The 22,366-nt window shown below is 43.9% G+C and overlaps 1 protein-coding gene across 1 annotated transcript; it reads right to left on the bottom strand.

Moving 5' to 3' along the window:
- Window positions 1-350: 350 nt before the first annotated feature.
- Window positions 351-6,155, bottom strand: LOC125531337 (uncharacterized). The gene is made up of 16 exons (XM_048695752.2): window positions 5,799-6,155; window positions 5,261-5,382; window positions 5,072-5,160; window positions 4,919-4,954; window positions 4,517-4,610; window positions 4,107-4,149; window positions 3,918-4,015; window positions 3,518-3,576; window positions 2,945-3,441; window positions 2,796-2,871; window positions 2,627-2,713; window positions 1,698-2,266; window positions 1,458-1,596; window positions 1,297-1,365; window positions 897-1,139; window positions 351-809 (listed from the first exon to the last, which is right to left on the bottom strand). Exons 1-16 carry the CDS (start codon window positions 6,020-6,022, stop codon window positions 696-698), a joined length of 2,559 nt encoding a protein of 852 aa, XP_048551709.2. The 5' UTR covers window positions 6,023-6,155; the 3' UTR covers window positions 351-695.
- Between the last annotated feature and the right edge of the window lie 16,211 nt (window positions 6,156-22,366).

The raw sequence follows: 22,366 nt of genomic DNA, 5'->3' as shown, positions 1-22,366 counted from the left end.
AGCTGTGTTAAAAATTGTTCGAATGTGTATTTGAAAAAACTGTTCATCAGGTATTTAACAACAGTGTGAAGGTGTATCTGATAAATGTTTCACATGTACTAAAACCTGTTCAATGTGTATTCGAAAAGTGGACAATGTGTATTCAATCTTTTAACATGTATTCAAAAAATATTTTCAAACATGTATTTGAAAAGTTTTTCATGATGTATTTGAAAAATGTTCAATGTGTATAAAAAAAGGTTATAGCTGGATCAACCTCGGCGCACAGAACGCTACTATCTCTTTTCTGTTATCCGACTCACAATGAACATTCTTTATCCGACTGAACAACTGAAGCAAACACATCATGGTGGCACTAAATAACACAGACATATATATTTCTAATAGTCCTTCACATTACAAATAGCCTAAACATAAATAGTTCATGCTAAAATTCAATCCAGATATACACTCAGGCTAACAAACCAGCTACTACATATATAATAATGAATAACTACAATACTTGTTCGTATAAAAGAATCGTACATGATCCAATGCCAGCTGCCAGACATCTCAAGGAGTCCATTCCAAGATCCTAACTCAAGGTTGCTCACAGGAAATCCCCTCTCCTTTCCCACCAACATATGCATGCTCATGCTCTGCTGCCAAGGCTTCAGCGATTTGCCCAACACAACACATCCACCATCATTTCGGTTCTACAAAAAGTAGGTCAGCTGCTCCTTCTTCCTCGACCCTCCTTCGCCGTAGAGGTCATTCCACTGCTTCAGCTCGTTCATGACAGCGCCCTCCGCGGCGAAGCTCGCGGCGACCTGCAAACCATCACAAAACGGTTCAGTGGCCTCGTTCTATCAATGTTAACATGCAAAAATGCAAGTCAGGGCAGCAAGCAAACTCACCTGATTTTTGGCCTGCCTCAGGTCCTCCATCGTCAGAGGCCTAAGATCGACGACCGCTTCCTTGTCGCCTTCAGCCTTGGCTTCCGAGGCATCAACCTTGCTTTCTGAATCACCCTCTTTGCCATCTGAATCCACCTTCTCTGAACTGTCTTTGTTCTCTGAACTCACCTTCTTGCTCTCTGCCTTGTCTGAATCCTCTGCTGCCGCGGCGGTTTTCTGCTTCGCCTCCGTTTTCCTCCTTTCCTGAAGCATCAAAGAATGTGTCGTTGGACAAGCATTATGGGATGTTCAGAACAATTTGCTTGTTCATAAGTAGTATTCATAGTTGGCTTAGCAGCATCAAAGTCATCACACACTTATGTAAATGCTTAGGAAAGAAGACATTTGTAAGTAACCTTACCATCTCTTTCAACCGTTCTTTCTTAAGTAGCTCCCTAACCGGTCGGTAAGCAGCTGTAACACAAAGATTCTGGGTGCAAAAGGAAAATTAACAACTTTCAGTGATTCAGTCAGATTGACAGTAACTACCTACTAACTCAGGTTAAATAAAAATGTACAAACCTTAAGATCACTGCCGCTGTAACCTTCGGTCATTGTCGCAAGCTCCTTGTACTCGATGTCTTTATCGACCTTCTCCTTCGACAAAACTGTCCTTAAAATCAGCTCTCTACTATCTTGTGTGGGAAGGCCAACCATGATTCTGTTTAGGGTGACAGATAGGAGCAAACAATTAGCATCTCATCATCCAACAACCACACTACTATCTATTCTCCACCAACATGATGCTGCATTTGAACAGACCTGCGTTCGAATCTCCTAATGATGGCTTCATCAAGGTCAAACGGTCTATTTGTCGCGGCAAGAACGAGGATTCTTTCACCGGACTTCGACAAGATACCATCCCAATGGCTCATGAACTCATTCTTGATCTTCCGCATCGCCTCATGCTCACCGCAGCGAGCGCGCTGCCCCAACATGCTATCTACCTCGTCCACAAAAATGATAGTAGGAGCCACCTTTGCAGCCAAGCTGAACAATGCTCGGACATTCTTCTCGTCCTCCCCGAACCATTTCGATGTGATTGTGGACATTGAGACATTGATGAAGCTGGCGCCAGCATCATTTGCTATAGCCTTAGCGAGCATTGTCTTGCCAGTTCCAGGTGGCCCGAACAGCAATATTCCACGGCAAGGCTTTAGAAGTCCTCCTCCCTTGAAAAGGTCGGGCCGCCGAAGAGGAAGCATGACCAGCTCCTGAAGCGACTCTTTGATATCAGCCAGGGCTCCAATGTCATCAAATGTCACTCCTAGCTCACTTGGTGGTATAACCTCTGGTCTGATACGCTTTTCAAACTCATTGTCGGGTATTTCCTGCTCAGACAAGAAAGCATCAAGGATAAGAACTTCTGCCAATGCTTCCAAAGAAGAACTACTACCTTCGTAAAGAAATATAAGAGTGTTTAGATCACTAAAGTAGTGACCTAAACGCTCTTATATTTCTTTACAGAGGGAGTACCATGTTTTGCTTTGATTGACATTCAGTAAACTAGTACCAAACAAGATACTTCAGCATGACAGTAAAAAGAGGTGTACCCTAATTTCTGTAACGTGTAGTGAGTGACTCCGGTCTTGTTTTAAATAAAATGGGATCGGTCACCGGTCTTTCCCTACCCTGTCCTTTTGCAAATATGTAGCAGAACGAAAGGCACAAGCAAACTGAATAGAACTTACTGGTTTTTGTGGCGGGGCGTCGCCATCTTTACCCGGCGATTTATCATTCTCAGGTTTCTTAGATCCAGGTGCACCTTTCAGACCATCCTTTGCAACACAGTAGCATTCAAGTTAGCCTGGTAGGTAAACTGGCACACTATTTTAAGCATATGTACTACATCATAAATACCTCGTTTGCTTCGAGTTTCAGCGTGTCTTTCCCACCAAGGCCAGTTTCTTGAAAAATGCTTAGCCCATGGGACAAACTGCAGAGTAACATTTTGTTAAGAAAACCAGAACAAAGCTAATTAAAACTGACATTAAGATAAATTGTCGAACCTTTTGGAAGACAAAAGGAGCTTCCCATTTTTGTATTCAGGATCATTGGTATGAACCAAATGGTAAGAAACTGCCGACACGATAATTTCCTCGATGTAGTTGCTTAGAACCATAGTATCCGCTTGGCAGATTGAGCTCAAATCATCGCAGTCTAGATCGTTTGCTGAGAGCACCTCCACAATGTGGTTTCTGTTGTCCTGAATCTGAATTTTCCTTGCGTCTTCTTCCATTTGAGTCTTCCAACCATTGAGATGGATTTCTTCCTGTGGGGGTTTAATGTCAACATGATATGGAAACAGGGTACTAACTCTGTCGTCCACATCGCTGTACTCAGCGTCAGAGTTAAGTAACCGGGATCCTAGTATCAGCACTTGCCCGGATAACTTGGCTAACATTTTCTGGAACATGGAGTAAGTTCTCTGCGATCTGTGAAGGAAGTGGTCAACATCCCTTATGTAAAGAATAATGGGATCGCTTTCAGCCACAGAAATCATGACCTGTAGAAGTGGTTACATGGTAAGCAGATGATGGATAAACGGAGCCAGTCAGGTTCAGTCAAGGAAGCATAATTACCTTGTAAAGTGACTGTATCAGAACTTTCTCATCGAAAGACCAGCTACTGGCTCGCCTAGCTGAAATCGTATGAACATAAAAGGTTAACAGCCGTAAGGATGATGTGATTCTCTTGTTCTACTTCACATGTGCAAAAAGATGAAGAGCCTGTCTAAATTAAAAGCATTAAAAACACACAGAAGCCATTGTAGTTGAGATGCCATTTGTATGCCAGCACTTCATTTTCATGAACTAGTACAAACTCATGTACATAATTTAACCTGAAAACGTGGGTGTCATGCAGCTTGAATGTACTGGACACTAGTAACTGTTATGTATGGGACATCTACAATAAATTCTGCATACTCGAATCAAAATCGCTAATAACTACAGTAAAGAAAACTTCAACAAAGATGTTCACCTGAATGCACAGAACATTGTGATGCTACGTCGCTCATATCAGATGGCATAGAAGCATTTTTCCGGAGTAAAGGGTCATTGCTAGCAACATCAGAGCCTCTGAAGAAAAGGAACAGTGGGTACATAGATCAGATAACAGTACATATTTAATCTCCATATTCAACAAATAAACTGGCAAGTGTAGATTTACCTAGCTCTCGAATCTGCACTGCTTGTCTGACGACGCAATGATTCTGCATAAGGGTTTCATCCACAGAAGGACAGGAACAAGTCAAAATCTCAAAATATTGAGCAACCAAACTGAACTATACTTAGAATAAGGTTTCCATGATTTTTTTGTTTTTCGAAACTTGGTTGGTGGAAAAAGGGGCTGCAGAAAGCACACATAACAGCTAGTTTTACGTACACTGTATGTATTCTTGCAAAAAGAAAATAAATAGGTGGAATTGTATGTACTCTAAAGTTACATACTGAAGAGTAAACAAATGTCGAAAACCCCTTTTTTCTTGATCAAAACGAGAAAGCATATCAAAGACAGTACACTGTATGTGCTGTTGCAAAAAATAAAATAAAATAGGTTGAATTGTAAAGCTCTGGTACCTCTAGGCTCATCCTTCTTTGGAAACATTGCGAAAGATCCAATGAAATCGGACACCCGCCCAAACGTCGTCTCGGACGCGGACTGGTTCTGAACCTGCACAACACAAGCATGTTTTCAGGTTGTCGAAAAATGAAGCATGTAAATTCAGAGCACATAAAAACAGAAACAAACTAGACAACAAATCCTTGAATATCAGACTAAAATAAGTGACGCGACGGCTATGTATATGCAGCCAAAAGTGAATGATCGCAATATCTTTTTCTTCTGTTATCAGTCACGCTGTGGGCCTGCTATTGCTGAATCCAATCAGGGACCCAGTTTGCCAAGTTGCCCAAATAAAAATCTGAAGATGCCCCAACCAACAACACTGGCACGCAAAGCAGGCATGTTGTTTTACTCACCAAGGCCTTGCTGGAGCCCCCATACTTGCTCTGGATCTGCAGCACACAACAACATTCAGCAACAAGAAAAAAGTTCAGAATCACGGCATGAGAAACGACGACGAAGCGAAGGTGAAAACAAGCGGTATCGGAGTTTGATCTCCGGTTGCTGACCCGGAGCGAGAAGTCGGTGACGTCGAGGAGCAGCAGCCGGGCCTTGTAGTAGTGCGACAGAGCCTTGGCAAGCGACTGCAGGTAAGCCTCTGCAAACATACATGAAGCAGCAGTCCGTCAGTAATGGAGCAGAGCAAGGGGTGGAGAGAAACCATATCCATGATGATGGTGGCCGGAGGGAGGACTGACCGGTGGGGCCGGAGAGGAGGATGGCGCGGCTGGCGGCGGAGAGGTTCCGGATGTGCTTGGACAGGTCGGCCTGCTTGAGGTGCACGAAGGCCGCGCTGATGAGCACCTCCTTGGTCTGCTCGCTGCAACACACACATCAACATTACTCACTATTCTTGCAACTGAACTGAACTGAACATGAACTGAATTTTACTCCAAAAAACTAAACTGAACTTGAACTGATCAGGGCAGAGTACAAAGAAACTCTGCTCAGATTTCATAGCCAACTCAACTGAACATCTGCGGTACCATGCGTGTGAATCACCCAACGAACTGCCTTTTACTTTTGGTGGAAGAACATGGACGGTAACGGTGGGGACATTTTGGTGAAGAAGCTGGAAAGCAGAGTTCAGTTCAGACTAGCTACAGTAAACATCAAACCGAGGGAACGCCGCAGGCAGAGTCGAGCCGTCGGTCGAATCAGTAAACACCAAACCGACCGGCCAAATCAGAGCTTTGATCGGAATCCGGCAACGGCGAGCAAGGCAAGGGAACGGACCTGAGGTAGCAGTGGCGGTGGTGGAACTCGTCGAAGGTGACCTCGCTGTCGCGGCCGTCCACCACCAGCCGCCGCAGCTCCGCCTCCACCTCCGCGGCGCCGGCGCCGGCGCCTGAGCCTCCGTCGGCCGCGTGCGCCGGCTTCGCCCACCTCGCCGACGCGAGCCCCAGCCCGACGCCCACGCCCATGCCCACCGCCGACGCGAGCAGGCTCCTCTGCTCCATACTAGTCTGGACGCGCGCGCTCGCGATCACCACGTCCTCGAGCACGCACGCACGGTTCGCAAGAACTTGGAGGAAGAAGAGGAAGGCGGGGGAGAGTAGGAGATGTGAGGAGGAAGGCGGAGGGGAAATGAGCCATTGGGGGAGGGTTGTTGGGGGTATATATAGGCGGCGCAATGGCGGCGAGCCAGCCGGCGAACATGGGGTTCTGGTTCCGGGAAAAAAGAGGCTTTTTAGACCAATGGCTTTTTAGCATAGTGGATATGGTAATTCAATTATACTCCCCACATTATTAGTGTACTAAAACACCCTATGGTTAATTTCTTCGCAAGAAGTTAGCTTTACACATGTATGCATGGCAAACATTTTTTTATAACGGAGGCAATTTTTTTACTAATACATTAACAAAGAAGCCGAGAACTGCCCCGCGAATTGGTGGAAAGCCGATAAAAAGCCCTTGCAAATTTGTTATAGAAAGAAGAACAAGCAACATACCGACAAACGCTCTCAACACGCAACTCCTAAAAGTCTGACACATGTGTCTCAACATCGTAGAGGTAGCCTCATTGTATGGTTGCAACTCGAGGAAAATACATCGACAAAGATAATAGGCAAAACCAAACCTTAAAGATGAAATGGCCCTCCTCGAAAACGAGAAAACCACCACTCCTCAAAAGTGGACGCCTAGTTAGGCTCCAAGGGGCATGGAGTGTTCGTCGTAGCCATAGCCGAGGACACAAGCAAGCTCACCTTCAATTGAACCATTGACAAATGTGCAACAAGCATGCCCCTCGATACATGGGTCTCAACATTGCGGAGGCAACCCCTTCAGTTGGGCCAAAATCACAGCTTTGATCATTTTTTGGTAACTTTAGCATAAAATGAACCCAGTTTAAAACTTTAACACGATTTAACCCCTTTAGAAACACCAAGGATCATGGCGTTTCTGCTAAATACCGCAACAAAGACAAGTTTGGTGTTTCTACTTGACCATAATCAACCAAGCGTCCTACATGGCAGGGCAGAAACGCCATGGCCCATGGGCCACGGCGTTTCCGCTCTAAGAAGAAACGTCATGGCCCTTGGCGTTTCCAGCAACGCTCGTCCATGACCACCTATCTATTCATGGAAGAAACATTGGCAGGTTTGGCGTGTGTAGGTAAGGCAGAAACGGCACGGTTTATGGCGTTACCAAAAAGATCGGATCGTAAAATAAAATATGAAAGAGTTCAAATCATGCTAAAGTTACTGAAAATGGTCAAAATAGTGATTTTGACCCGTCAGTTGCATCGTCAACATTATAACTCCATTTTGTGTTGCATATGTATATGATACTACCAAGTACTCCATGGTGATATTTCAGACTACTTAATTTAGTTCATCCGCGATAAAATCCTAATAATTAATGTTTGTCTGCTTTTTGGGGGGAACCCCATTTTTATACACAACAATAGAACTATGTTCGAGATCCAAAACTGCCACTTTGAGTGTGGGTTAGGAAAGTCATGCACTTGGACAACAACCGTGTTGTTAGCGATGTACTAATACATACATGCATGTCATGTGAATTGTTTTGCTCGCAGCATCTCCTGTCTACCCAAATGTGGCAACGGCCTCAGCATCTTTCCTCATGTAGTATTTGGTAGCTCCGTCGACAGTTGGAGCATAGCTTTTGAACTCGCATGGACGGACACCATCTTTTTCCCATGGTAGCCGCAACCCACAAGAATTTCGCCACGTACGTGTTAGCTGCTCCTGAATTCATATTCTCGTTCTCGTGGCGGACTACTGAGAAAAAATATCTGATGACAACTAGATTTTTGTGGATGCCTATGAAACTAAGTGAAATTATATCTTTTCGACTTATACAGGTTGGAGTTAATGATGAGTTCACACATGGGACTATATAAATAAACAAATGCACAATTCGTATAGGGACTAGCAACCTTTCAAAAGACATAAATTAACAAATTTTACTTTTACAAGTTGCGAGGCCTATCTCAAATAAACAAATACACTGTTACCCTAATGTGAGAATAACATTCTTGCAAAAACACAAATTATAAATGTAAATATGCATCCGATTCAAAATCATGGTCATGATCTTAGTTTCTCTGCCCAACCAATTCTTTCTGTTCCATGTCATAGCAGAAGAGGACAAACAAATTAAAATTCAATGCGGCAAGAGATGTTGTCCTCCTACCTAATCTATAATCTTGTGCATTCAACTTACTAACACCCGTTATACTATGTTCCAAATTCAAAATGTATCTCACCATAGATCTTGAAAAGGACCTACTATGGTCACTCGAGACTCTTTACCGACTGGAACATGATCTTTTATTATATTAGTGTGCTCCTTTTAATTGTAAACCATGCAACAACCACAAGACACCATCATCTTTTAATGATCTCCTAATCTAGTGGCAATTCCTTGTTTTTATGGCTTTGTAGCAACACAAGCATTGTGCTAGTATTTAAAAAGTTTTAGAAATTCTGAAAAAAAAACATAGTGTCACATGCTTCACAAACATGTAAGAATTCAAAAACAGTTTCAGTTTGGAGCTAGAAAAAACAAATTCAACATCCATAACTCCTAAGTGAATATGAATCTAAGACTGAGACTTTATATGTTTGTAGGTCATCTCTCCAGCACACCGTATTATTTTCCAATTTTTTGGAGCGTATGATCTTCACTTGATTTCATCGATTTCCACTGAAGTTTGTTTTTATCAAATACTTTCGCGGTAACTAGCTAAGGGCATCTCTGGCCATTTAATTAAGATTTAGCCTCTTGAAAGCTCCCTTATACCTTAATTCCTTACATTTGTGGAGATAAGAAAACCTGGTTCCTAGTTGAACCCTCAAAACTTATCTCCTCAAATTTTTAACACAAAAATTGAGGCCATCAAGTTAAAGCTTTACTACTCAATTACTTCATTAAATTGTATCTTGGGCACATACTTCACCAGTTCCTCACTAGGAGCACTGATCCAAAAAAATGAGAAGGAAAATTACACACTTCAATAGAAACACAACTTCCCTGACTGCTCTTACAAGTCCAATTAGTAGTTTCTCCATCTTCTTATTGCTCTTCTCTATTGACTTCTCTAAATTGCACATTTGTTTCATCTCTGCCTCCTCAAACTTGGACATTGCATCATCTGCAATCTCATCTCTAGCAACTAGTGCAGCAACATCAATTAGACCTCTGTTGATCAATATATTAATGTATTGTTCTTCCCAAAACCAAAAGTTGCGACATTCTACATGAAAATAAGAAAACAATGAGCACAAATTTTACTTGAAGGAACTACCGCACAAAAATGCACCAATTTTGTCCATTTTAAAATGTGAAGAAAACCCATCTGGGATGTTCTATTGCCTTTGAGACCAAGCGCAGCACCAGCCGCCAGCAGTCATCACACTTGATGATCATCAGAGGCACGTCGGCGAGTTTCTAGGTGAGGGACGAGCCCGACCGACCAGGGACGAGGATACGCTGGCAGTCGGATGACGAGCGAGATGTGAGCGGCAGGAGGAGGAATACATATCACGCTCCGGGTGGCTATGCGGTTTGGTTTTCAATGAATCCCGATGAAACACAGCAGTGCCTGGGTGTAGGTGCCTCGAATCTGGCGACTATGGTGACGGGTGTAGATGCGTCGAATCTGGCAGCGATATGAGTGGCGGCTGAATCAAAGTGAGGCGTAGGAGCGGTTGGTGCTACAGCGCGTCTACAGTGGTGCGTGGTGGTCGGTGGAGGCAAGGACGGCCCTGCCAGAGTGGATGCGGTCAAGCACGGGGGAGGAGGGTAGGCGGCCACCGGGGGGGGGAGGGGAAAGGAGATGTTTTTCTTCTGAGAAGTAATGCCGCACGAGTAAATACAAGCAACCACCTACGCAGGGAGTAAATATTTGAAGGGCTAATGCCGATAAGGGATCGGCTAGGTCCGGTTTAACCCCTCAAAACCAAATATTTACCCCCCTAAACAGTTTTGAGGGATGGGCTAGAGATACCTTAAGATCATATATATCTAGCTGAACACTTATAATTTAAATCCTCAATGCCTCCTCAAACCTTAAATCATATTTATATGAGGATTTTGAAAAAAATGGTTCCTAGCCAAACCCTGAAAAGACAACTTCCTTTTAACATAAATCCATTTAGTTTTAGGCCATTGAGTTAACCTTCACTACTCAATTACTCACTAAATGACATCTTGGCACATAGTTCACCAAGAGAACTGACATCTTGGGCACATAGGGCACATAGTAACCCTCACTGGGAGAACTGATCCCAAGAAAAAGACAAGATAAATTACATGCTTCATTAGAAACACAACTTCCTTGACTGCCCCTACTAATCCAATCAATACCTTCCATCTCCTTATGTTACATTGTCAACAATTTTGTTCTTCTCTATTGACTTCTCGGACTTGCACACTTGTTTCTTCTCTGCCTCCCCATGAAAAAACTTGGACATTAAATCCTCTGTAACCTCATCTCTAGCAACTATCGTGTCTTAATCAATAGATTAATGTATTCTTCTTTCCCAAACCAAAAGTTGCAAATCTTCTGCATAACATCAAGCGAACGATGAGGTCAAATTGCTTCGAAACTGAAGAACAACCACAAAATATTGCACTCACCTTGTTCATTTCACACTTGTAGAAGACTCATCCTGGCTGTTCTTGCGTCTTTGAGATCCGGTGTAACACCAACCGACAAAAAATGTCATCAACGATAAAAGTCGAACCGGCGAGTTGTTGGACGAGGGTTGAGCCTAGCCGACCGAGGGACAAAATGTGAGCACCGAGAGGAGGGAGGCATACCGCGAGGAGCTCCGGAGGCGGCACATAGTGTTAGGGAACGTAGTAATTTCAAAAAAATTCCTACGCACACGCAAGATCATGGTGATGCATAGCAACGAGAGGGGAAATTGTTGTCCACGTACCCTTGTAGACCGAAAGCGGAAGCGTTAGCACAACGCGGTTGATGTAGTCGTACGTCTTCACAATCCGACCAATCCAAGTACCGAACGCACGGCACCTCCGAGTTCAGCACACGTTCAGCTCGATGACGTCCCGCGAACTCCGATCCAGCAGAGCTTCACGGGAGAGTTCCGTCAGCACGACGGCGTGGTGACGGTGATGATGTTGCTACTGACGCAGGGCTTCGCCTAAGCACCGCTACGATATGACCGAGGTGGAATATGGTGGAGGGGGGCACCGCACACGGCTGGGAGAGATCAACTGATCAACTTGTGTCTCTAGAGGTGCCCCCTGCCCCTGTATATAAAGGAGCAAGGGGGGAGGCCGGCCGGCCCTCTATGGGCGCGCCAGGAGGAGTCCTCCTCCTAGTAGGAGTAGGACTCCCCTTTCCTACTCCTACTAGGAGGAGGAAAGGAAGGAGGAGAAGGAGAAGGAAGGAGAAGGAGGAAAAGGAGGAAAGGGGGGCCGCCCCCCTAGTCCAATTCGGTTTGGGCTAGGGGGGCCACGCGCCCTGCCTCCTCTCTTCCACCACTTGGCCCATGAGGCCCATTACTTCTTCCTCGTATTCCTGTAACTCCCTGGTACCCCCGAAAATACCCGAATCACTCGGAACCTTTCCGTTGTCCGAATATAGTCGTCCAATATATCGATCTTTACGTCCCGACCATTTCGAGACTCCTCGTCATGTCCCCGATCTCATCCGGGACTCTGAACTACCTTCGGTACATCAAATCACATAAACTCATATACAATCGTCACCGAAACTTTAAGCGTGCGGACCCTACGGGTTCGAGAACTATGTAGACATGACCGAGACATGTCTCCGGTCAATAACCAATAGCGGAACCTGGATGGTCATATTGGCTCCCACATATTCTACGAAGATCTTTATCGGTCAGACCGCATAACAACATGCGTTGTTCCCTTTGTCATCGATATGTTACTTGCCCGAGATTCGATCATTGGTATCTCAATACCTAGTTCAATCTCGTTACCGACAAGTCTCTTTACTAGTTCCGTAATACATCATCCCGCAACTAACTTATTAGTTGCAATGCTTGCAAGGCTTTAAGTGATGTGCATTACCGAGAGGGCCCAGAGATACCTCTCCGACAATCGGAGTGACAAATCCTAATCTCGAAATACGCCAACCCAACAAGTACCTTCAGAGACACCTGTAGAGCACCTTTATAATCACCCAGTTACGTTGTGACGTTTGGTAGCACACAAAGTGTTCCTCCGGTAAACGGGAGTTGCATAATCTCATAGTCATAGGAACATGTATAAGTCATGAAGAAAGCAATAGCAACAAACTAAACAATCAAGTGCTATGCTAACGGAATGGGTCAAGTCAATCACATTATTCTCCTAATGATGTGATCCCGTTAATCAAATGACAACTCATGTCTATGGTTAGGAAACATAACCATCTTTGATCAACGAGCTAGTCAAGTAGAGGCACTCTGTTTTTCTATGTATTCACACATGTATTATGTTTCCGGTTAATACAATTCTAGCATGAATAATAAACATTTATCATGATATAAGGAAATAAATAATAACTTTATTATTGCCTCTAGGGCATATTTCCTTCAGTCTCCCACTTGCACTAGAGTCAATAATCTAGTTCACATCGCCATGCGATTTAATACCAATAGTTCACATCACCATGTGATTAACACCCATAGTTCACATCGACATGTGACCAACACCCAAAGGTTTTACTAGAGTCAATAATCTAGTTCACACCGCTATGTGATTAACACCCAAAGAGTACTAAGGTGTGATCATGTTTTGCTTGTGAGAGAAGTTTAGTCAACGGGTCTGCCACATTCAAATCCGTACGTATTTTGCAAATTTCTATGTCAACAATGCTCTGCACGGAGCTACTCTAGTTAATTGCTTCCACTTTCAATATGTATCCAGATTGAGACTTAGAGTCATCTGGATCAGTGTCAAAACTTGTATCGACGTAACCCTTTACGACGAACCTTTTGTCACCTCCATAATCGAGAAACATATCCTTATTCCACTAAGGATAATTTTGACCAATGTCTAGTGATCTACTCCTAGATCACTATTGTACTCCCTTGCCAAACTTAGGGCAGGGTATACAATAGGTCTGGTACACAGCATGGCATAATTTATAGAACCTATGGCTAAGGCATAGGGAATGACTTACATTCTCTCTCTCTCTATCTTCTGCCGTGGTCGGGTTTTGAGTCTTACTCAACTTCACACCTTGTAACACAGGCAAGAACTCCTTCTTTGACTGTTCCATTTTGAACTAGTTCAAAATCTTGTCAAGGTATGTACTCATTGAAAAACTTATCAAGCATCTTGATCTATCTCTATAGATCTTGATGCTCAATATGTAAGCAGCTTCACCGAGGTCTTTCTTTGAAAAAATCCTTTCAAACATTCCTTTATGTTCTGCAGAATAATTCTACATTATCTCCGATCAACAATATGTCATTCACATATACTTATCAGAAATGCTATAGTGCTCCCACTCACTTTCTTGTAAATACAGGCTTCACCGCAAGTCTGTATAAAACTATATGCTTTGATCAACTTATTAAAGCGTATATTCCAACTCCGAGATGCTTGCACTAGTCCATAGATGGATCGCTGGAGCTTGCATATTTTGTTAGTACCTTTAGGATTGACAAAAACCTTTTGGTTGCATCATATACAACTCTTCTTTAATAAATCCATTAAGGAATGCAGTTTTGTTTATCCATTTGCCAGATTTCATAAAATGTGGCAATTGCTAACATGATTCGGACAGACTTAAGCATAGATACGAGTGAGAAACTCTCATCGTAGTCAACACCTTGAACTTGTCGAAAACCTTTTTGTGACAATTCTAGATTTGTAGATAGTAACACTACTATCAGCGTCCGTCTTCCTCTTGAAGATCCATTTAATCTCAATGGCTCGGCGATCAATGGGCAAGTCAATCAAAGTCCATACTTTGTTCTCATACATGGATCTCATCTCAGATTTCATGGCCTCGAGCCATTTCGCGGAATCTGGGCTCATCATTGCTTCCTCATAGTTCGTAGGCTCGTCATGGTCAAGTAACATGACCTCCAGAACAGGATTACCATACCACTCTGGTGCGGATCTTACTCTAGTTTACCTACGAGGTTCGGTAGCAACTTGATCTGAAGTTACATGATCATCATCATTAGCTTCCTCACTAATTGGTGTAGTAGTCACAGGAACATATTTCTATGATGAACTACTTTCCAATAAGGGAGCAGGTACAGTTACCTCATCAAGTTCTACTTTCCTCCCACTCACTTCTTTGGAGAGAAACTCCTTCTCTAGAAAGGATCCATTCTCAACAACGAATATCTTGCATTCGGATCTGTGATAGAAGGTGTACCCAACATTTTCTTTTGGGTATCCTATGAAGACGCACTTCTCCGATTTGGGTTTGATCTTATCAGGTTGAAACTTTTTCACATAAGCATTGCAACCTCAAACTTTAAGAAACGACAACTTAGGTTTCTTGCCAAACCATAGTTCATATGGTGTCGTCTCAACGGATTTTAGATGGTGCCCTATTTAACGTGAATGCAGTTGTCTCTAATTCATAAGCCCAAAACAATAGTGGTAGATCGGTAAGAGACATCATAGATCGCACCATATCTAATAAAGTACGGTTATGACGGTCGGACACACCATTACACTGTGGTGTTCCAGGTGGCGTGAGTAGTGAAACTATTTCACATTGTTTTAACTGAAGGCCAAACTCTTAACTCAAATATTTTACCTCTGCGATCATATCGTAGAAACTTTTATTTTCTTGTTACGATGATTCTCCACTTCACTCTGAAATTCTTTGAACTTTTCAAATGTTTCAGACTTGTGTTTCATTAAGTAGATATACCCATATCTGCTCAAATCATCTGTGAAGGTCAGAAAATAATGATACTTGTTGTGAGCCTTAACACTCATCGGACTGCATACATCAGTATGTATTATTTCCAATAAGTCAGTTGCTCGCTCCATTGTTTCGGCGAACGGAGTCTTAGTCATCTTGCCCATGAGGCATGGTTCGCAAGCATCAAGCGATTCATAATCAAGTGATTCCAAAAGTCCATCAGCATGGAGTTTCTTCATGCGCTTTACACCAATATAACCTAAATGGCAGTGCCACAAATAAGTTGCACTATCATTATTAACTTTGCATCTTTTGGTTTCAATATTATGAATATGTGTATCACTACAATCGAGATCCAACGAACCATTTTCATTGGGTGTGTAACCATATAAGGTTTTATTCATGTAAACAGAACAACAATTTATTCTCTTACTTAAATGAATAACCGTATTGCAATAAACATGATCAAATCATATTCATGCTCAACGCAAACACCAAATAACACTTATTTAGGTTCAACACCAATCCCGAAAGTATAGGGAGTGTGCGATGATGATCATATCAATCTTGGAACCACTTCCAACACACATCGTCACTTCACCCTTAACTAGTCTCTGTTTATTCTGCAACTCCCGTTTCGAGTTACTACTCTTAGCAACTAAACCAGTATCAAATACCGAGGGGTTGCTACAAACACTAGTAAAATACACATCAATAATCTGTATATCAAATATACCTTTGTTCACTTTGCCATCCTTCTTATCCGCCAAATACTTGGGGCAGTTCTGCTTCCAGTGACCAGTTCCTTTGCAGTAAAAGCACTTAGTCTCAGGCTTAGGACCAGACTTGAGCTTCTTCACTTGAGCAGCAACTTGCTTGCCGTTCTTCTTGAAGTTCCCTTTCTTTCCCTTTGCCCTTTTTTTGAAACTAGTGGTCTTGTTAATCATCAACACTTGATGCTCTTTCTTGATTTCTACCTTCATCGATTTCATCATCATGAAAAGCTTGGGAATCATTTTCATCATCCCTTGCATACTATAGTTCATCACGAAGTTCTACTAACTTGGTGATGGTGACTAGAGAATTCTGTCAATCACTATTTTATCTGGAAGATTAACTCCCACTTGATTCAAGCGATTGCAGTACCCAGACAATCTGAACACATGCTCACTGCTTGAGCTATTCTCCTCCATATTTTAGCTATAGAACTTGTTGTCGTGGTTCTAAGTCTGACAGTAATGTAGGGGGTAAGTATGGAGAGGCGAGGTCTTAGCTATGGAGAGGTTGTAAGGACGCAGGGTTTACGAGTTCAGGCCCTTCTCGGAGGAAGTAAAAGCCCTACGTCTCGGAGCCTGGAGGCGGTCGACTGGATTATGTGTGTATGAGTTATAGAGGTGCGAACCCTTGTCTCGGAGGAGGGGGTGGCTTATATAGAGTGCGCCAGGACCCCGGCCAGCCCACGTTACGAAGGGTTCAGTGTACATCAAGGCAGGGCGTTACTGATAACGCTAGTAATAAAGTGCTATGATGACCATAAAAGCTACTTAATGACCGACAGTTAGCGTGCGGAGTGACTTTAGGTCTCCTGGCCGTCGAGTGGTTGGATCTTGGTCGAGTAATTGCTTCTTGGTCGAGTGTCTTCGAGTCTGTCAAGTGGAACACCTCCAAGTCGATTGAAAGGCGATTTCTTCTAGAGATGTCCTTGGGTAGGGAAGTTAGGGCAGGTCCATGACCCCACCCTAGGTTCATAGCTTCATCATTAGCCCCCGAATGGATCGAGGTTTGAGTGGGGAAGGAGTTGAGGACCTCTCCGACTCGTTTTTCATGCCGTGAGCATATCTTGCTCCGGATCAATGGACCCGAGTGATGACAGCAACTTCTTTTTCAGTCGCCTTGATCCATTCTTAATTCTTCGTCGAGTGAGTTTCTTTACCTGTAAGGTTCCGAGTGACGGTGCGGAGGAGATCTTTTAGTCTGACAAGTTTGTTTGCTGCCCACGGATTTAGTGGGATCCGAATTTTGGGAAGCGCGCGGGACGGGGGAGGCCGCGGTAATCGGATGGGATAGAGCGGAGCCGCCTCGATCCCCGCGCCACCTTTTTCGCCACGTATCACTCGCGCGGTCGTTACGGGATTTGACGGAGCCATCTGGGCCTACCTGTCAGCCACTCGGAAGCGGCCTCATATAAGGCGTTGGACCGGAGTCCCCCGAACAGTGCGCCCCATTACCTCTTCTCCTCCTCACGCCTCTCTGCTGCGCTCGCTCTCGCCCCAGCGCCACCGCACCACACGCGTCTCGTCGGCGACAATGGTGAAGGAGAGGACAGCGGCTTTGGAGCGGGCGAAGAAGGCGACGGCGAAATCGAAGGGGAAGGCGACGAGCCGGGGCGGATCTTCCTCGCGGACTGGCCTGCCGAAGGGTTGGATCCAGGGCGACTGGATCCACTCGAGGATCTCCCAAGAAGACCTCGACGACCTGGCCGAGGGAGGGCTGATCCCCTACGACTCGGCGCAGCTTTCGGGGAAGGAATCCGAGCCGCAACCCCGGGAGGGTGAGCGCGTTCTTCTTGCCACCTATGTCGACCGTGGGTTTTCCTTGCCTCCTCATCCTTTCTTCCGAGGGTTTCTGAACTTCTTCGGGGCTCAACTCCACCATTTTAACCCCAACTCAATCGTTTATCTTGCCGCGTTCATTTCCTTGTGTGAGAACTTCTTGGGTTGTCGACCTCACTGGGGTCTTTTCAAGCATATTTTCACTTGTCGCTCCCAGACAGTGAAAAAGGCTAACCCGGGTGACGAGAGGACCCAAGTGATCCAGATGTTGTCGGGTTTCGTAGTAATTTCAAAAAAATTCCTACGCACACGCAAGATCATGTGATGCATAGCAACGAGATGGGAGAGTGTTGTCTACGTACCCAACGCAGACCGACTGCGGAAGCGATGACACGACGTAGAGGAAGTAGTCGTACGTCTTCACGATCCAACCGATCAAGCACCGAAACTACGGCACCTCCGAGTTCGAGCACACGTTCAGCTCGATGACGATCCCCGGACTCCGATCCAGCAAAGTGTCGGGGAAGAGTTTCGTCAGCACGACGGCGTGGTGACGATCTTGATGTACTACAGCAGCAGGGCTTCGCCTAAACTCCGCTACAGTATTATCGAGGTATATGGTGGCAAGGGGCACCGCACACGGCTAAGGAATAGATCACGTGGATCAACTTGTGTGTCTAGAGGTGCCCCCTGCCTCCGTATATAAAGGAGTAGAGGGGGGAGGCTGGCCGGCCAAGGAGGAGGGCGCAGGAGAGTCCTACTCCCTCTGGGAGTAGGATTCCCCCCCCCCCCCCCAATCCTAGTCGGAATAGGATTCGCGGAGGGGGAAAAGAGGAGGAGGGGGCCGGCCACCTCTCCTAGTCCTAATAGGACTAGGGGAAGGGGGAGGCGCGCAGCCCATCTATGGCAGCCCCTTCTCTTTTCCACTAAGGCCCACTATGGCCCATATAGCTCCCAGGGGGTTCCGGTAACCCTCCCGGTATTCCGGTAAAATCCCGATTTCACCCGGAACACTTCCGATATCCAAACATAGGCTTCCAATATATCAATCTTTACGTCTCGACCATTTCGAGACTCCTCGTCATGTCCGTGATCACATCCGGGACTCCGAACAACATTCGGTACATCAAAATGCATAAACTCATAATATAACTGTCATCGTAACCTTAAGCGTGCGGACCCTACGGGTTCGAGAACAATGTAGACATGACCGAGACACGTCTCCGGTCAATAACCAATAGCGGGACCTGGATGCCCATATTGGCTCCTACATATTCTATGAAGATCTTTATCGGTCAGACCGCATAACAACATACGTTGTTCCCTTTGTCATCGGTATGTTACTTGCCCGAGATTCGATCGTCGGTATCCAATACCTAGTTCAATCTCGTTGCCGGCAAGTCTCTTTACTCGTTCCATAATACATCATCTCACAACTAAAATATTAGTTACAATGCTTGCAAGGCTTTATGTGATGTGCATTACCGAGAGGGCCCAGAGATACCTCTCCGACAATCGGAGTGACAAATCCTAATCTCAAAATACGCCAACCCAACATCCACCTTTGGAGACACCTGTAATGCTCCTTTATAATCACCCAGTTACGTTGTGACGTTTGGTAGCACCCAAAGTGTTCCTCTGGTAAACGGGAGTTGCATAATCTCATAGTCATAGGAACATGTATAAGTCATGAAGAAAGCAATAGCAACATACTAAACGATCGAGTGCTAAGCTAATGGAATGGGTCATGTCAATCAGATCATTCAACTAATGATGTGACCTCGTTAATCAAATAACAACTCATTGTTCATGGTCAGGAAACATAACCATCTTTGATTAATGAGCTAGTCAAGTAGAGGCATACTAGTGACACTTTGTTTGTCTATGTATTCACACATGTATTATGTTTCCGGTTAATACAATTCTAGCATGAATAATAAACATTTATAATGATTATAAGGAAATAATTAATAACTTTATTATTGCCTCTAGGGCATATTTCCTTCAGTCTCCCACTTGCACTAGAGTCAATAATCTAGATTACACTGTAATGAATCTAACACCCATGGAGCTTTGGTGCTGATCATGTTTTGCTCGTGGAAGAGGCTTAGTCAACGGGTCTGCAACATTCAGATCCGTATGTATCTTGCAAATCTCTATGTCTCCCACCTGGACTAGATCCCGGATGGAGTTGAAGCGTCTCTTGATGTGTTTGGTCCTTTTGTGAAATCTGGATTCCTTTGCCAAGGCAATTGCACCAGTATTGTCACAAAAGATTTTCATTGGACCCGATGCATTAGGTATGACACCTAGATCGGATATGAACTCCTTCATCCAGACTCCTTCGTTCGCTGCTTCCGAAGCAGCTATGTACTCTGCTTCACATGTAGATCCCGCTATGACGGTTTGTTTAGAACTGCACCAACTGGCAGCTCCACCGTTTAATGTAAACACGTATCCGGTTTGCGATTTAGAATCGTCCGGATCAGTGTCAAAGCTTGCATCAACGTAACCTTTTACGGTGAGCTCTTTGTCACCTCCATATACGAGAAAGATATCCTTAGTCTTTTTCAGGTATTTCAGGATGTTCTTGACCGATGTCCAGTGATCCACTCCTAGATTACTTTGGTACCTCCCTGCTAAACTTATAGCAAGGCACACATCAGGTCTGGTACACAGCATTGCATACATGATAGATCCTATGGCTGATGCATAGGGAACATCTTTCATATTCTCTCTACCTTCTGCAGTGGTCGGGCATTGAGTCTTACTCAACTTCACACCTTGTAACACAGGCAAGAATCCTTTCTTTGCTTGATCCATTTTGAACTTCTTCAAAATCTTGTCAAGGTATGTGCTTTGTGAAAGTCCAATTAAGCGTCTTGATCTATCTCTATAGATCTTAATGCCTAATATGTAAGCAGCTTCACTGAGGTCTTTCATTGAAAAACTTTTATTCAAGTATCCCTTTATGCTATCCAGAAATTCTATATCATTTCCAATCAGCAATATGTCATCCACATATAATATCAGAAATGCTACAGAGCTCCCACTCACTTTCTTGTAAATACAGGCTTCTCCGAAAGTCTGTATAAAACCAAATGCTTTGATCACACTATCAAAATGTTTATTCCAACTCCGAGAGGCTTGCACCAGTCCATAAATGGATCGCTGGAGCTTGCACACTTTGTTAGCTCCTTTTGGATCGACAAAACCTTCCGGTTGCATCATATACAACTCTTCTTCCAGAAATCCATTCAGGAATGCAGTTTTGACATCCATCTGCGAAATTTCATAATCATAAAATGCGGCAATCGCTAACATGATTTGGACGGACTTAAGCATCGCTACGGGTGAGAAGGTCTCATCGTAGTCAATCCCTTGAACTTGCCGAAAACCTTTTGCGACAAGTCGAGCTTTGTAGACAGTAACATTACCATCAGCGTCAGTCTTCTTCTTGAAGATCCATTTATTCTCAATTGCTTGCCGATCATCGGGCAAGTCAACCAAAGTCCATACTTTGTTCTCATACATGGATCCCATCTCAGATTTCATGGCTTCAAGCCATTTTGCGGAATCTGGGCTCACCATCGCTTCTTCATAGTTCGTAGGTTCATCATGATCTAGTAGCATAACTTGCAGAACAGGATTACCGTACCACTCTGGTGCGGATCTTACTCTGGTTGATCTACGAGGTTCAGTAGTATCTTGATCTGAAGTTTCATGATCATTATCATTGGCTTCCTCACTAACTGGTGTAGGTGTCACTAAAACAGTTTTCTGTGATGTACTACTTTCCAGTAAGGGAGCAGGTACAGTTACCTCATCAAGTTCTACTTTCCTCCCACTCACTTCTTTCGAGAGAAACTCCTTCTCTAGAAAGGATCCATTCTTAGCAATGAATGTCTTGCCTTCGGATCTGTGATAGAAGGTGTACCCAACAGTCTCCTTTGGGTATCCTATGAAGACACATTTCTCCAATTTGGGTTCGAGCTTATCAGGTTGAAGCTTTTTCACATAAGCATCGCAGCCCCAAACTTTAAGAAATGACAACTTTGGTTTCTTGCCAAACCACAGTTCATAAGGCGTCGTCTCAACGGATTTTGATGGTGCCCTATTTAACGTGAATGCGGCCGTCTCTAAAGCATAACCCCAAAATGATAGCGGTAAATCAGTAAGAGACATCATAGATCGCACCATATCTAGTAAAGTACGATTATGACGTTCGGACACACCATTACGCTGTGGTGTTCCAGGTGGCGTGAGTTGCGAAACTATTCCATAATTTTTCAAATGTACACCAAACTCATAACTCAAATATTCTCCTCCATGATCAGATCGTAGAAACTTTATTTTCTTGTTACGATGATTTTCAACTTCACTCTGAAATTCTTTGAACTTTTCAAATGTTTCAGACTTATGTTTCATTAAGTAGATATACCCATATCTGCTTAAATCATCTGTGAAGGTGAGAAAATAACGATATCCGCCACGAGCCTCAATATTCATCGGACCACATACATCGGTATGTATGATTTCCAACAAATCTGTTACTCTCTCCATAGTACCGGAGAACGGTGTTTTAGTCATCTTGCCCATGAGGCACGGTTCACAAGTACCAAGTGATTCATAATCAAGTGGTTCCAAAAGTCCATCAGTATGGAGTTTCTTCATGCGCTTTATACCGATATGACCTAAACGACAGTGCCACAAATAAGTTGCACTTTCATTATCAACTCTGCATCTTTTGGCTTCAACATTATGAATATGTGTATTACTACTATCGAGATTCAATAAGAATAGACCACTCTTCAAGGGTGCATGACCATAAAAGATATTACTCATATAAATAGAACAACTATTATTCTCTGATTTAAATGAATAACCGTCTCGCATTAAACAAGATC

The sequence above is a fragment of the Triticum urartu genome, chromosome 1A (assembly GCF_056163025.1).
Source record: "Triticum urartu cultivar PI428250 chromosome 1A, HENAU_Tu73, whole genome shotgun sequence".
NCBI classification, from domain to species: Eukaryota; Viridiplantae; Streptophyta; class Magnoliopsida; order Poales; family Poaceae; genus Triticum; species Triticum urartu.
The sequence above is the reverse complement of the archived record's forward strand: the minus strand, read 5'-3'. Positions and strand labels throughout refer to the sequence as shown.